A 13,113-nucleotide genomic window follows, 5' to 3' on the forward strand; every position below is an offset into this window, starting at 1 on the left:
AGTTGAAGTTTAGGCTTAGATGTCCCTTCTTAGTATATTGTAAGATGCAGATCTTATTTCCCTGCAAATCATTTTGGGGTTGTTTCTGTTGATTTCAGTAAGGTTTGATGCAGTTAGGGATAGCATATCAAAATTTAAGAATCCTAAATTTAAGAATTCATGAGGTGTCCTGAACCGTAAAACAGTGATTCTGCTAACTTTAGTGCCTGTTGGCATATCTAATTCCTAACAGCTTCTGCGGTCATGTTAAGAGTGGGTTTCTTTTGACAACAGTTTGCAAAAATATTTATTATGAAAAATAGCTAGATTTTTGAGGATTTAGGGTAAATAAATGACAACCTTGGCCAAATATAGTGCCTAAATAGACTGTAAGGTAAAACTAGATTATACTAGATTATCCAACCTGTCATTTTAGTTTAATGCTAATTGTTTGGGGGTTTTGGTTGTTTGCATTCTGTTTAAAAACTTCAGTCACTTTAATGCTTTATAATGCACAGGGGAAAAGAGTTTTTCTGAAGGAAAAACTCTTAAAAGGACATTGTCAAGGAACAAACTGCTTATTTGATCTTTTAGTCTTGTCTATAAAAACCCCAAGAAACTTGAGAATCCATTTCCAGTTCTGCTCTCCTGCATTTCGTGTGCATATTGGCTTGTCGCTGTGGGGTTACTCATAAGTGTTGTGCTTTCTGGCAATGATGTGTTTTTCAGAAAAAAAAGAAAGATTTGAAGCATTTGTTTTGAAACAAGAAAAACACATTTAAAGAATTACATGGATTTGCAAACAGATTTAAGAAAGTGAAAGATAAGTCAAATTTTGGGCCTGCAAACCTGACAATGTCCTTTATTTTTTATGCCTTTTTTGAGAGAAATGAGTGATTTTTAGGGTGTTCTAGGAATCAGTGGCAGAAAAATGCAGAAGTGACACTGTTAATCTCTGTTAATCCTAATAGCTCCTCTTGTTGCCTTGTGGTCTGTTTCCTGTCCTCTTGGCAGCAAGTGGCTTCAAGTGACAACCTTCACTGAGTGATGGGATTGCTTTAGCTACTGTCTGTTTGTAACAGAGTTGGTTGTTTTAGAAAAGATTTTTAAAAAGATCACAACGTAGAATATGGCGGGGGAAGTTTCTTACCTTGCAGTTGTCAGCGTGTCTGATTTTATTTGCTTAAACGTGCCCCGTGGTCTGTAGTGTGCGCAGGGGTACCCTCCTTTCCAGGGCGACAGCAGGTAGGACACAGCAGGAACCCGACGCATTTACTTAGGTTGTCTTTCAGCTTTAATAAAACAGATCCTGTGCCAGGCAGCGTGGTCCTCTTGAATCTCTTGTGGGTTGGGATGCCCTCCTGGAAGCCGCTTTTTAACTTTTTCAAGATTTCTCTTTAAAAAATAGAGTGGGCTGAGGTTTTTCTTAGTTTTAAGAGCAGCTAGCCCAAATTGCAGCCTAAAAAAGGTGCTACTCTGCTGCCCATATGCAGCTCTTCCCCGGAGGTGCCATGCTCTGGCTGCGGGGGCTGTACGTGTCATACGGGGTGTCTTAGGAAACTTGCAGCATTCCCTGACGCAGTGTCTGATGCTGAGGCAGGAGCTCCACCACGTTCCGCACTGGGAAGCGGGAAGGCCCCACCGTGTAACTGAATAGCTGGAGCCGTGAGGAAAAGCTAAATACACGTAGATAACGTGAAGGGCCTGGCTCGGCGCCCAGCGCCGCAGCGAGCTCGGGGTTAAGGCTGCTCACTCCACCTCTAGCCCAGCGCGTCCGCGGGGCCTCCGCGGAGGTGGACGGGGCAGCCCCGCGGCGACGGGCCGGGCGCAGGCGCAGCGAGAAGCTTTCGCTTTGGGTCTCCTGCCTTCAGCCAGACCCTTGCTGTTGTTTTAATGTATCTTTTGTGTTTTGATTTTTAGTAGAAAAAATTGAACACGATCCAGGCTACAGAGGTTGCAGTGGATAAGAAGTTTAAAAGCTTTGGTTCAAGATCGCAGGAGGCTGCGAGAAAAGTTAAAGACATGGAAATGAGGATCCAGTGACAGGCTGCTATTTTGCCTCAGAATACAGAAGATTGTAAAGCATTGAGAAATCGAATTCATGACCCTGGAAATCAAGCTCAGATTAAGAAATGTCAGGTTGGTAGGGGTTCCTGCAAGTCTGAAGTTTAGGATAAACTCCCAGTATAAATAATCAAGGTCCTAAAATAGGGGGGTGGACGGTATAATTTTTATTGTGTGTGCATTCTGTGATTCTGTTGTGTATCATGCTATCCCATACCCCTGAGTAAGCCAACTATATTTATTTTTAAAAATGAGTTTCATGTGCAGAATGTCATTTTTCACCAGATTACAGTTATTCCTCTATGGTACTGAGCTGCACAATTTACTGTTAATGCTGGCACAGAAAATACTACTCTTAAATACACATCCCTTTCACCTGCCACACTCAGGGTCTGCTGTAAAACCAAACACGTCGTGCCACATGAAATTTCCACATAGGGAACAGACCGAATGTGCTTACAGAGTGGAAGAAATAGATTTTGTTGTTCAGAAGGCTGCAAGTTGTAGTGAAACTCTGTCTTTTGGAATGTAAACTTGAAACAGCGGCTGCCGCTGCGATTAGGTTGCTGTAAGTTGACTTAAGTGTTGAGCTATTGTCTGTAATTCAGGGATAGGGTATTTGGGCAGAAAGATTGTGCAACAGGAAGTCTGTGCCGGGGTTCAGGAAGGATTTTGGCGAGCGAGGTATTTGTGGTGTTTCCACGGTCAAGGTCACTGGGTGTGTTTGAGTTATGAGGACTCTGTTAGCAGGAGCGAGTCCGAGATTTTTATGGGTGCAAGCAGCCTTCTGGCTACCTTCCTTCGTGTGCCCTGGGCCCGGCGTACCTCTTAGTCCCAGCAGCACACGGAAGTGGCTTAGCTGAAATCAGTAGTTGAAGAAGGGAAAAATAAGTCACGCTCTGAAATATTTTGAAGGATCTCTTTTGTGTGTATGTGTGTATTCCTTCAGCCAGAAAAGTGATTTTTGAAAACGACAACTTTTTTTAATCTCATCCTCTCCGTGTTGTTTAGGACTTTGTGCGCTCTTCTGTTGACAGATGCTCTGGTTGCAGCCACGAGAGAATCGGCTCTGCCAAATTTTTCCTTGATCGCCTTCAAAGTTGCCAAAGTTACTGGTTTTGCTGTTTGTTTTGTTTTTTTCCTAGCTAGAGCTTAAACTCGCCACTCGGATCTCACTTAGCTGGACTGGCAGATGACCATAGCATTTAATTTGTATAAAGAGCACAGTTGATTCAATATGAATAGGACTTGCAGTGTCATTTTGCATTTGTGTTTCAAAACATAATAACACTTTATTAATATCATTACATATATTACTTTGAAAGAGGCATAAGAAGGTCTGTAGCATGCTTTATTTTAGGGTATTTCTAAATATATTTAATATGAGGTTTTATAATTAAGTTCTTATTAAAGAATAGTAATTATTCCCTGGATAACTGTGTAGTATTTTCATTGTGTGTTCCTGTTATGTTTGTGCCCTGTAGGATGTGGTTTATTTATTAAAGATATGGCTGATACATGGGGTATGAGGCTCTTTCTGGCTCATACAAGTAACAGCATTAAGATAGCAAAATGCAGGATTTTATATATATATGTATATATAAATATATATATATATATTATATATATATTTTATATATATATTATATATAAATATATATAAATATATATAATATATATTTAATTAAAAAAGGCTTCCATTTAATTTTGGTGGCTGGTTATTTAGCGTTAGTTTATAGAAATAATTGGTTATTTTTTTGTTATGTTTTTCTCTGTGCACCAGAAGTACTTCTAAGGATGTCTCTATTGCAACCGAGGGTGGGAATGGAGGTGCTTGGGGAGTTTCCATGGGTATTTATTCTACCCACAACAAGCACTGCTAGGGCACACTGCAACATCTGAAAGGCTGTGATGTGACCACTGCAGCTGCAGGCCGTCGGCGCAAGCAGATGTCGGGAGAGGCTGCAACTAGAACCAGAAAGAAACCAATGAGGTTAAGCAGTGACCAAACACCAAAGAATTGGATGGGATCTGTTGCCTTCATGTCCTGACTCTGCAAGCTCCTTTTGCTGTTTGCTGCTGAATAAGTAATTAAAAATGTACCATAAAATTGCACTGACATTAAAGCCTGCTTCACTTTCACCGAGTCTTACAGTTGACTGACTAAAACAGCACAGATGGAGAAAAACTTCCAATCTCCCTGCTGTAATCTTCAAGTGTAGAACTGTTTGAATAGGTAAAAACGTTAAACGCCAGGTCGTGCCAGGACTAGCCTCTCATTTTGAGTTTGAACCCAGAATTTGCAGGCACAGACCAGGCAGTTAATGGAGATATTGAGGGTAAGAGTCTCCGCACTTGTTCAGCTCCAGGCCTGCCTTTCATCCCCGGGAGGAAAAAAAATGCTCCTTCTGGTGATTGGCAAAAATCCCTTTGGCGCCAGCAGCTGTTTCCCTTTGCCAGGTAGCTGGTAAGTGGAGCCACCAGTCTCACAGGGTTTGCCTTTTGAGCCAGGCTGGGATGTAACATGCAGAGATTCCTCGTGGAGGTAGCCGGGGAGCTTCCCTCTCGTGCACTAGGGTTGCACTGACGTGTGTTACCACACAGCAGGCAAAGCTCCAAACTCGCCCCGCAACAAATGCGTCGCCTTTGCATGCGTGACAGACCAGCCTGGTTCTCTCTGCAGTATTTTAAAATGCTTGTTTTGAAAGACAGAAAAATCATATGCTTTATTGTTTTAATTTCTCCTTATCTCTTTAGGAAGTTCCCTTTTCCACCCACACTTAAACCACTACTTTTATGCAGAAATAGCTAATATTACTGCTACGTACTTTCAAATACTTAGAGCATCTGTACTGTTAAAAAGATGCTCTCAACATGTTGTAAGGACCACTTCTCAGTTTAAGACTCTGCAGAGAGGATAATGTGAAGCTTACGTTCAACATTTTGCTCCTTCCCTAAGGTTAACACCTGTATTTCTTTGTTGCTGTTATTCTGCGTGGTATTGGTTTAGGAGTGGGCATTTTGTTCATATTTTGTCAGAGAGGTTTTGATGGGAGATTATGTATGATGTGTTTGACTAAGTCATACAGAAGTGTATAAATAAACCAAAAACATAAAACAAGTCTAAGCAGAACTATGTACTTGACTATTATACTTTTATACTTTGACATTGGGTCTTCAGTAGATACACTTTTTTTCTGTAATATTTTTTTTTCAGTGGGATTTTAGTCTCAGCAGATCAGTGTCATATATGTAAATTGGATACTCATTGCATTGCTCATGGTATATAAATTATGCTCCTATAGGCCTGGGCAAGAATTTTCTCGCTTACGAAGTGTGGAATGCAACTGAACTAAATCCTGGTCATGATTGCACAGACACTTTTGGTAGCACAGTAAGGATGTCCCTTTACAGAGCAAACTTACTGTTCACTCAATGTATTCTTTCACCGTCTGTTTCCAGCTTCTTGAGCCCCCAGAGGTTTTTTTATTATTATTATTTTTATTTTATTTTTTTACCTCTCAGCTCTTATTTTATTTTGTTTGTTATGACAGTAAGTCTGTTCCTGTTATAGTGGCCTAAGTTCTTGAAATCTTTTCCTGCTATCAGAATACAGACACTAGCTGCAATCTCTTTTTTTCACTAGATTATCATGGCTTGAATAACACCTTTTTCTCTTTATTTTTTTTGTTTTGTTTTTTGTTTTCATAGGCATTCGACCCCCGATCATGAACGGGCCCATGCACCCGCGCCCTTTGGTAGCATTGCTGGATGGCAGGGATTGTACAGTAGAAATGCCTATTCTGAAGGATGTAGCCACAGTGGCATTTTGTGATGCTCAGTCTACACAAGAAATTCATGAAAAGGTAACGCTGCACAGTGGTATAGTTTAAGTGTTTTAGAAAACAAAATGCAAATATCTTCATGGTTATGGACAGATGGGCTGTTCTGCATTGGCTCTGGCAATGCCTGAGCCCGCGCGCTTTCGTTAACAGTTGAGGTCATCTGAGCCCATTAACTGACCGTTTGCAATAAATGACACACAGAAGAATGACTGTGTTGAAATACACTGGATGCAGTGGGATTAGATGCATGGAGAGAGTTACGCGTGGAATAAAACTGTCTTTATGTGATATTTTGAAAAGTTTCTTGGGAATGCTGTTGAAAATGAATTTTAAAATGTATTCTAAGCATGTGCTACTCCAGAAGCTTGCATGACCATTTATTGCCCCTTCTGATAGTTTAGAAAGCTAGAGAACAGCTATGGCCTTAATATTGTCAAAGGCTTCCTAATTTTTTTAGAGGACATAAGAATACCCATTTTCATGATGATATCAAAGGCAGCCAGCTGACCAATATACCTGCATTTTCTTTACAGAGACTTCTTCCAGCTGAAGGCGTCATATCCAAAATCCTTATTTTTCTCTAGGCAGAAAAAATCCCCCATATTCCCCTCCACGTTTCCACAGATCAGATGGCAATCCTGTTGGCTGGCAGACTCATGCTGATGTTCTTGCCTCTTTGAAACGAACCCTTCCCTTGTTACTGTAGCCCTTAAATTTGTGCCAAGTTCTCAGAGGGTTCTCACTGTTTTGAATTCGTAACTGTTTTAACTGTTTCTTTCTTATATTCTTATAATCAGTGCTAAATGCTTTAAAGCCTAGTACTGTATATGGTAAAAGCCTTCGTCATTTCTTCGATGATTTTCTTGTAAAGCCAGCCACTTGGAAATAAAACCAGCACTAATTTCCTTTCTATTATTAACTGAATAAATCTTATTTTCTACAATCTCTTTCATGTCAGCATCCCTTTGGTCAGAACCAGCTGTTCAGCCCCTTCTTAAGAAGAATATTTTTCTGCTGGAAAAAGCCTTTTTTTTTTCATTGTGAGGACTTCTGAAACGCATGGGTGATTTTTTGTTTGTTTGTTTTTGTTTTGTTGTTGTTTTGATTATTGTTTAAAACTACCAAAGCTTTTGCATGTGATGCAGCGCTGTGGACTAGCGCTGCTGATTCTCATGTCCTGATTTCCTGTTCTGGCCCATCGTCTTTGCCACCGTCCTCCCCATCAAATGGGAATTTGCTGTTGTCAGAACAGTGGTCAATAAGGGTCTTTGAAGGTGGTTTCTGCAGCAGTAGTTTTGGATTAATGGCACTAGCTTGTTTTGTTCAGGTACTTGGAGAATAATTTATAATGCAGCTAGGAAAATTGATAAAATATATTTTTTTCTATTAGAAAATAACCTGTTAACCCATAATAATTCGTTTTTGGTGGACTTGGTGATTCCTCCAGAAAGTTATATTTTCACTAGCATCCAGTACATGGTCATAATACAAATTTTCATTAATCCAAGGGGCCTTGCTGCCCTAAACTGTTTGGGTTTGCAAAATCCCTCTGTACTGCGCCATACTAGGTTTCTGTGGCAAAAATCCCAAGCTTCAGCTGCTTATCTTGTTGCATCACCATATCATATTTCTGTAACAGAGACAAGGAGGCAGATTTACAAATTTTGGAGAACTTCTTGGTGTTGTATGAAAGAGGTTTGCTTTTCACTTCCACTGCTTGCTTTCAGCACACCTGTAGAGAGAAATACCTATGTTTTAATACTCCTCGTGTCGTATTTGGAAATGGTGCTTTATTAAATCAACGTAGCTGTAAATATAAAAGTCTGATCCATGGAGCTGGGTGGCTGTGGATGAATGTAATGAAAGAAGGTGTGAAGTGAGATTTAGTGGAGGAGAAGGCTGCAACATGGAGAGCAGAAGCATTAGGAGCAGGTGCAGACGGGGGCTGGCCAAGCTGCTGAGCCCTGGTCACAGGGCTTGAGGATGCAGCATGTGAAGAGCAAACGGTTTGGGTTCCAGAGAAAGGTTTGCTGCAGGGTCAGGAGAAGGTTGCAGAGCAGGATGATAATTTAAATTACTGTGTTTCAGCGTGGGTAGACAGCAAAGTAACTAGCGGGTGAAAAAGGGGAACTGCTAGTACTGTGTGAGACCAGCAAGTGCATCTAGGTGCTTCTCACTGAGAAGCAAAGAGGCCGAGAAAAACCTGAACACCTCAGAAAGGAGGAAAAGCTGTCAGGGTCTGAGCATCCTTTGTGTGGGTCCAAACAGGGTGTTAGTGAAAGCTGTTATACCTCCTTATGGGAGCTGGTTAAGGAAAGGGGTTTTGTTTGTTTGTTTTTTGTTTTCATTTTTTTTGGGGGGGGGAATAGAGTAATTAAAATATGGAAAAAATTGACTGTTTAAGGTCCTATGTCAATAGTAGGCATTAGAACTCCAGGTTTGCTTTGTTTGGAAAGGCCTATGGATGGTGAAGAGGCGAGTGTTTCATGCCTTTAAAAGCAGGTTGCCAGTATTAAGTGATAGGGGCATTTACAGGGAGTCCAAAGTCTTGAAATATCTTCCTGTATTTAGAGGATATGTTCTACATTGGTTGAAAAACTATTTATGTGTATGGTTTTACCGATTTCCCCCACCCCTGTACAGAAATTGTTGTCTGTTTATAGACAGATGTAGGTGATTTTTTTGGTGTATACATGTGCATACATTAAACTTGCTTAAATTGCAACTCCTAAGTTCTCTTTTACTTCAATTGCTACATTTTTTTGCCGTGAGATCAACCAAAGTCTTTTTTCTAAACAGTGGCTATGTGATGTTGAGCACTGTGTTTATGGGGTGGTGGTTGTTTGTTTTGTTTTCTTTTTTCAAAGCGCATCATGGAGAGGTGGTGATACCTGGGACCTGGGTTCAGTGCATCCTCCTGGGAAACAATGTTATTGTGCTTGGAGTAAAAATAATTTTAAGGTTTCTGTGGTTGGATTTTTATTTTTTTAAGCAAGAGCTCCATTGCTGTTGAAAGTTGCTAAGCATTAAATTGTTCATATTGTGTTTACAGTTAATTATGTCTAAATCAGCCTTCTCGCTAACCATTTCAGACTGCTTCCACACGTTTATGCCACCATAAACCATGAAGCTGGGGCATTCATCACCCAGAAATGATATAAATATGATCAACCTCCTTGCTTGTTCTGAGGCCGCTTCCCTTTTCCCCGCCCTGCTGCGCTGTCCCTCCCTGTTGCTTTCCCAGTTCCTGCTTCCTTTCAGTGCCCTTCCAGATTTAATGCTCCTCCTTGCTCCTCGGCAGCCTCCCCGGCACTGCCCACGGCAGCAGCATTTCCCACTCTTTTGACTTCCAGCAGCCCCAGGCACGAGCACTCCCTTGGGGTCTTGGTGTTGCCAAAGGTTTCTGCAGCTCCAGTTCTTCATCTTTGGCCTCCTTGACTTGTGCTGCCTGCTCCGTAGCGCAGGGTGCACTTTGCGCCTCTGTGTGCAGCATCTGGAAATAGAAGCAGCCTAAGCCAAACAGCAAAGAGAGTCCTACAAACATAGAAGAAAACAGGAAGCACAGTTGATTGGTAACAATCTTAAAAGCAAAACACGTATTCTAGAAAGACATCAAGAGTTTGAGGGCTGCATACGTTTCTCATCCTCTTTTTTTGGTCAGTGCCTTCCCCTTGGTGCATTTGTTTTTGGCAGGAGTTGCCTACATTGCAATTAAATCACCTTATGGCAGCTGTTGCTTTTCCCACATTCTTGGTTTAAATTAAAAATTTGAAAGTTGAACTCTCAGTTCAATGGCATAAGACTTGGAAATGGGCGATTAATGTTTTTATGTAGGAATTAAATGTAGGAATGTTTCCAGTGGTTAAAATATTATTTGAGACTGGTTCAAATACGAGCTGAAGAGCTTTCCTGTTGCAATAAATGCTTTGAAATGGATACACAGAGATCAAGAATGCTGCTGCTGCTCAGGCGAATCTTTGGTTTCTGTTAGATTAGTGGTTAAGTTAGACTTTTTATTTTTCAGCTTCAAATTCTTCTCTTTATTTAGCAGTAAGGCTGTAATCTTGTTTTGGTATCACCGTTGCTCTTTCTATTCATGATCGAATTGCAGCTTTTTCGTTTTCCAAGAGAATTTAATTCTGAAGGGCCATAGCTTGAAAGGAAGCAGTTATCACCTAGAACCTCATCCCAATTCTCTTGAATTTACTCATCTCTCTGATTTAATAAAAATAGCCCTAAAACCTTCCATTACCCTTAATTGTACAACCCAATATTAACGCGCGGCGCTCAAGTGAACATGAGCGCAGACTCCGTGTTTATATTCAGAGATCCCTCTGCCCATACCCCATCGTACTCCGAGGGGCACCACAGCTTGAAAGTTGCTGCTGGTTGGTAACGGCTCAGAAGAGTTTGCTTCCTGTGTCACCACGTGAATTTTATTTATTATTTACAGACTCTCTTGTGTGCGTTGATACTGTTGTTGGTGGTGACTTCTGGCCACATAACGATCTTGTGGCAAAGAAGCAGCAACTTCCAATGCGTTCGAATTGAAGTTCATCTATGTAGTTGTGTCTGTGTATAGACATGCACATGCCTGCTATGTAAATGTGTATTTGTAGTAGGTATGTTTTTATGTATCTGAGTATGTTTATATCAAAACATACATGCCTATATAAAAATACACGCTATAGTATATACTGTATACACTATATATGGGAGGATATACATATATATAAAGAAACTTGCCACATAATGTATACATTTTTGAGACAATTTTCGGGACCCTAAAGTTAAATGTCAATACATAGGGGCTCTTTTAAGAATATTTAAAATTAGTAAAAGTCAAAGACACCAGACAGTACCCTCACTGAATGAAGTGTGGTCCATGAGGTGGTTAGCTTATTGGCACTGACACAGATCACAAAAATCTATATATTAAGCTGAGAGTGTCTTAAAGAGGACTGGAACTGCTAAAGAGCAGCACAAACTAGCAGAATTTTGGAGATCTATTAAATATCACTTGGGCAGGTAGGGTTTTCATTTCCACCACTGTCACTTTTACATGGATCCTTTATAATGTTCTGGTGAGATTTGCAGAGCAGCTTAATGTCTACTGCTGTCTTCTCCTGTGTTCAGACTGTTGGTTAGAAATTGGACATGCACGTGGTTTTGCATATGAAGTAATATAAAGCCAAGCCAGTGTAAGCAAGATAAATTTTACCTAATTGTGCAAAATGCCTCAAGTCTTCTGGTGACACTGCAAATATCTTATTTGGAGACAACACAGCAAACACCAAGTCCAAAAAGTAGTGTCCTATAGTTTCCAGAAGCAGTTAATGTGTCCGATGTCATATCCTGGTGATGACTTAATAGAAGTCTTTAAAAAATAATTACTACAATTGTTACTCAATATATATCTTAAATGTGCTCTGTGAGAGTTAGTAGTATTGAAGTATCATAGAATTCTAAATACTAAGTTATGCTTTTATAATCCAGGTTTGATCCACAAGCTCCTGGCATTAGTCACCCTTAGTAAAATATAGCAGATGACCAAAGTAGGAAAAGGGGTTGGATGTTCCATGCTTAGTGTGTTACGTCTATGCTTTTTTGTAGAACAAGTAGTATAAAAAGGGATGGAAGACACTAACTAGGTCTTTATTCCTCAAATAACTTGAGGCAGGAAATCATGAAGTGTGTTATGATGGTGGCTGAGATAGTTTGGTATTGACCAAAGATGGAAAAACTGGGATTAAAATGTTTAAAAAACAAATTATTTCAACCTTCAGGATTCACTATTCAAGCTTTAAGTTCTTTGAGATAGAAAGCTCTCCTACTACAGTGTCATCTGCTCTTCAAGAGCCTTGGAGACCTGGTATGTTGGGAAAACAGAGCAGTCATCCTGAGGCTGAAGAAGAGCAGAAAGACCCGTCTGAACAGGCTGACCGAGGGCAGCATCAGCTCACTGTGGTGGAGCGTAAGGGTGGGAGAAGGACCTTCAACAGGCAGTTTCCTGTAGCTTCGCCCGGAAGCAGGTCGGTAACTGAAGGCATGAAGATTATGCAGAATAGCAATGACAGAAAGAAGCCAGCTCATGTCCTGTGCTTCAGCTTTTGTCTCAGAGCGCCTTCTGAAAACACAACTGCAGTCTGGCAAGAGCCATGGTGGTTGCAGAAAGGAGGCAGCCAACTCATTCTGCTGCTTCTCATTCAGATTTTGCCCAAGTTTTCTTTCTAAAAGACCATGAAAGACAACTGTTTGCCACATACTTGGGCTTGCTTGTCAAATGTGTATCTGACACTTTTGTAATAAAATTATCCTAGCTTGACTTTGGCTCCATTGCTGTTGAACTAGAATTTGGTGCTTTTTAGGATGTTAATGACACATTATGCAAGTTGATTGCTGTGCTTTCCAACTCCACTCTCTCTGCCGGGCGCCCACCATTTTCATAAGCCACCGGTGCGATATTTCTTCTAAACATTAACTTAGCTGGAACTGTTTACACATACTGGGTTCCAGTTCTGTGTTTTTTATTCAGATGTAGTTTAGGTTTTGTTTTTATTTCTTGACAAGACTTTTTAGACTTTCTTGTGTGCATTTCATGGCAGAGGACATAAATACATTTTTCTTTATAGAATTACAAAGTATAAAAACTGCATTACTAACTTTTAAAATCTTTTGGTGGATGATAACTATTTCTGTTTAACATTGGTTGTTTCTAACTTCAGATTTTTTTCCCCCCCTTTTTGACACTTCAGTGCTTCCAATGCTTTTTGCTAGGTACTTCAATACCTAGCAAGTTTCAAAAACCGTTAACATAATTAGATAATCAACTGAATGCGAAGTAATACGCAGAGATTGCTTTTGGCAGTGCATTTTCTTGTCAAATTGTCCATAATCCCAGAAGAAGCTCAAACACCAAAACTTCTGGAAGATTTGTCATTACATTTATTAGCTATCTATTCCATAGGATGGGTAAAGAACTGTGTGTGGAAATGGCTGTTGTCAGCAATAACTTGAAGAATAATTCTTAAGAATGCTTCTGCATTCTTTTCGTTCCCCTCCTACTGCCAAGCCATAACGTAAACAGGCCTCAAAACTGTAGTAGTCGTGAGTCCAAACTACTGCTCTTCAAGTCCAGATTGTGGTCTCGACTGGCTGAGTTAGTTAAATATGTATGAGGATGAAGTGCAAAGCTGCTTCCAAAGCAAACGCCACCATTTTAAGC

The 13,113-nt window shown here is 40.4% G+C and overlaps 1 protein-coding gene across 6 annotated transcripts in view; it reads left to right on the plus strand.

The window, feature by feature from the left end:
- Window positions 1-13,113, plus strand: part of CTBP1 (C-terminal binding protein 1) — a 173,796-nt gene that overhangs the window by 132,846 nt on the left and 27,837 nt on the right. For 5 of the 6 annotated variants that reach the window (XM_088524949.1, XM_088524954.1, XM_088524952.1 and 2 more), the window contains one exon: window positions 5,755-5,909. In XM_088524949.1, the coding sequence (XP_088381075.1) occupies window positions 5,755-5,909 (155 nt within the window). Of the gene's footprint in view, window positions 1-1,903; window positions 2,119-5,754; window positions 5,910-13,113 lie in introns of those variants that run through there. The other variant, XM_088524953.1, reaches the window with a different exon arrangement.

The sequence above is a fragment of the Tinamus guttatus genome, unplaced genomic scaffold (genome assembly GCF_059628265.1).
Source record: "Tinamus guttatus ecotype Peru unplaced genomic scaffold, ASM5962826v1 Tinamus_guttatus_pri_ptg000218l, whole genome shotgun sequence".
Classification (NCBI taxonomy): Eukaryota; Metazoa; Chordata; class Aves; order Tinamiformes; family Tinamidae; genus Tinamus; species Tinamus guttatus.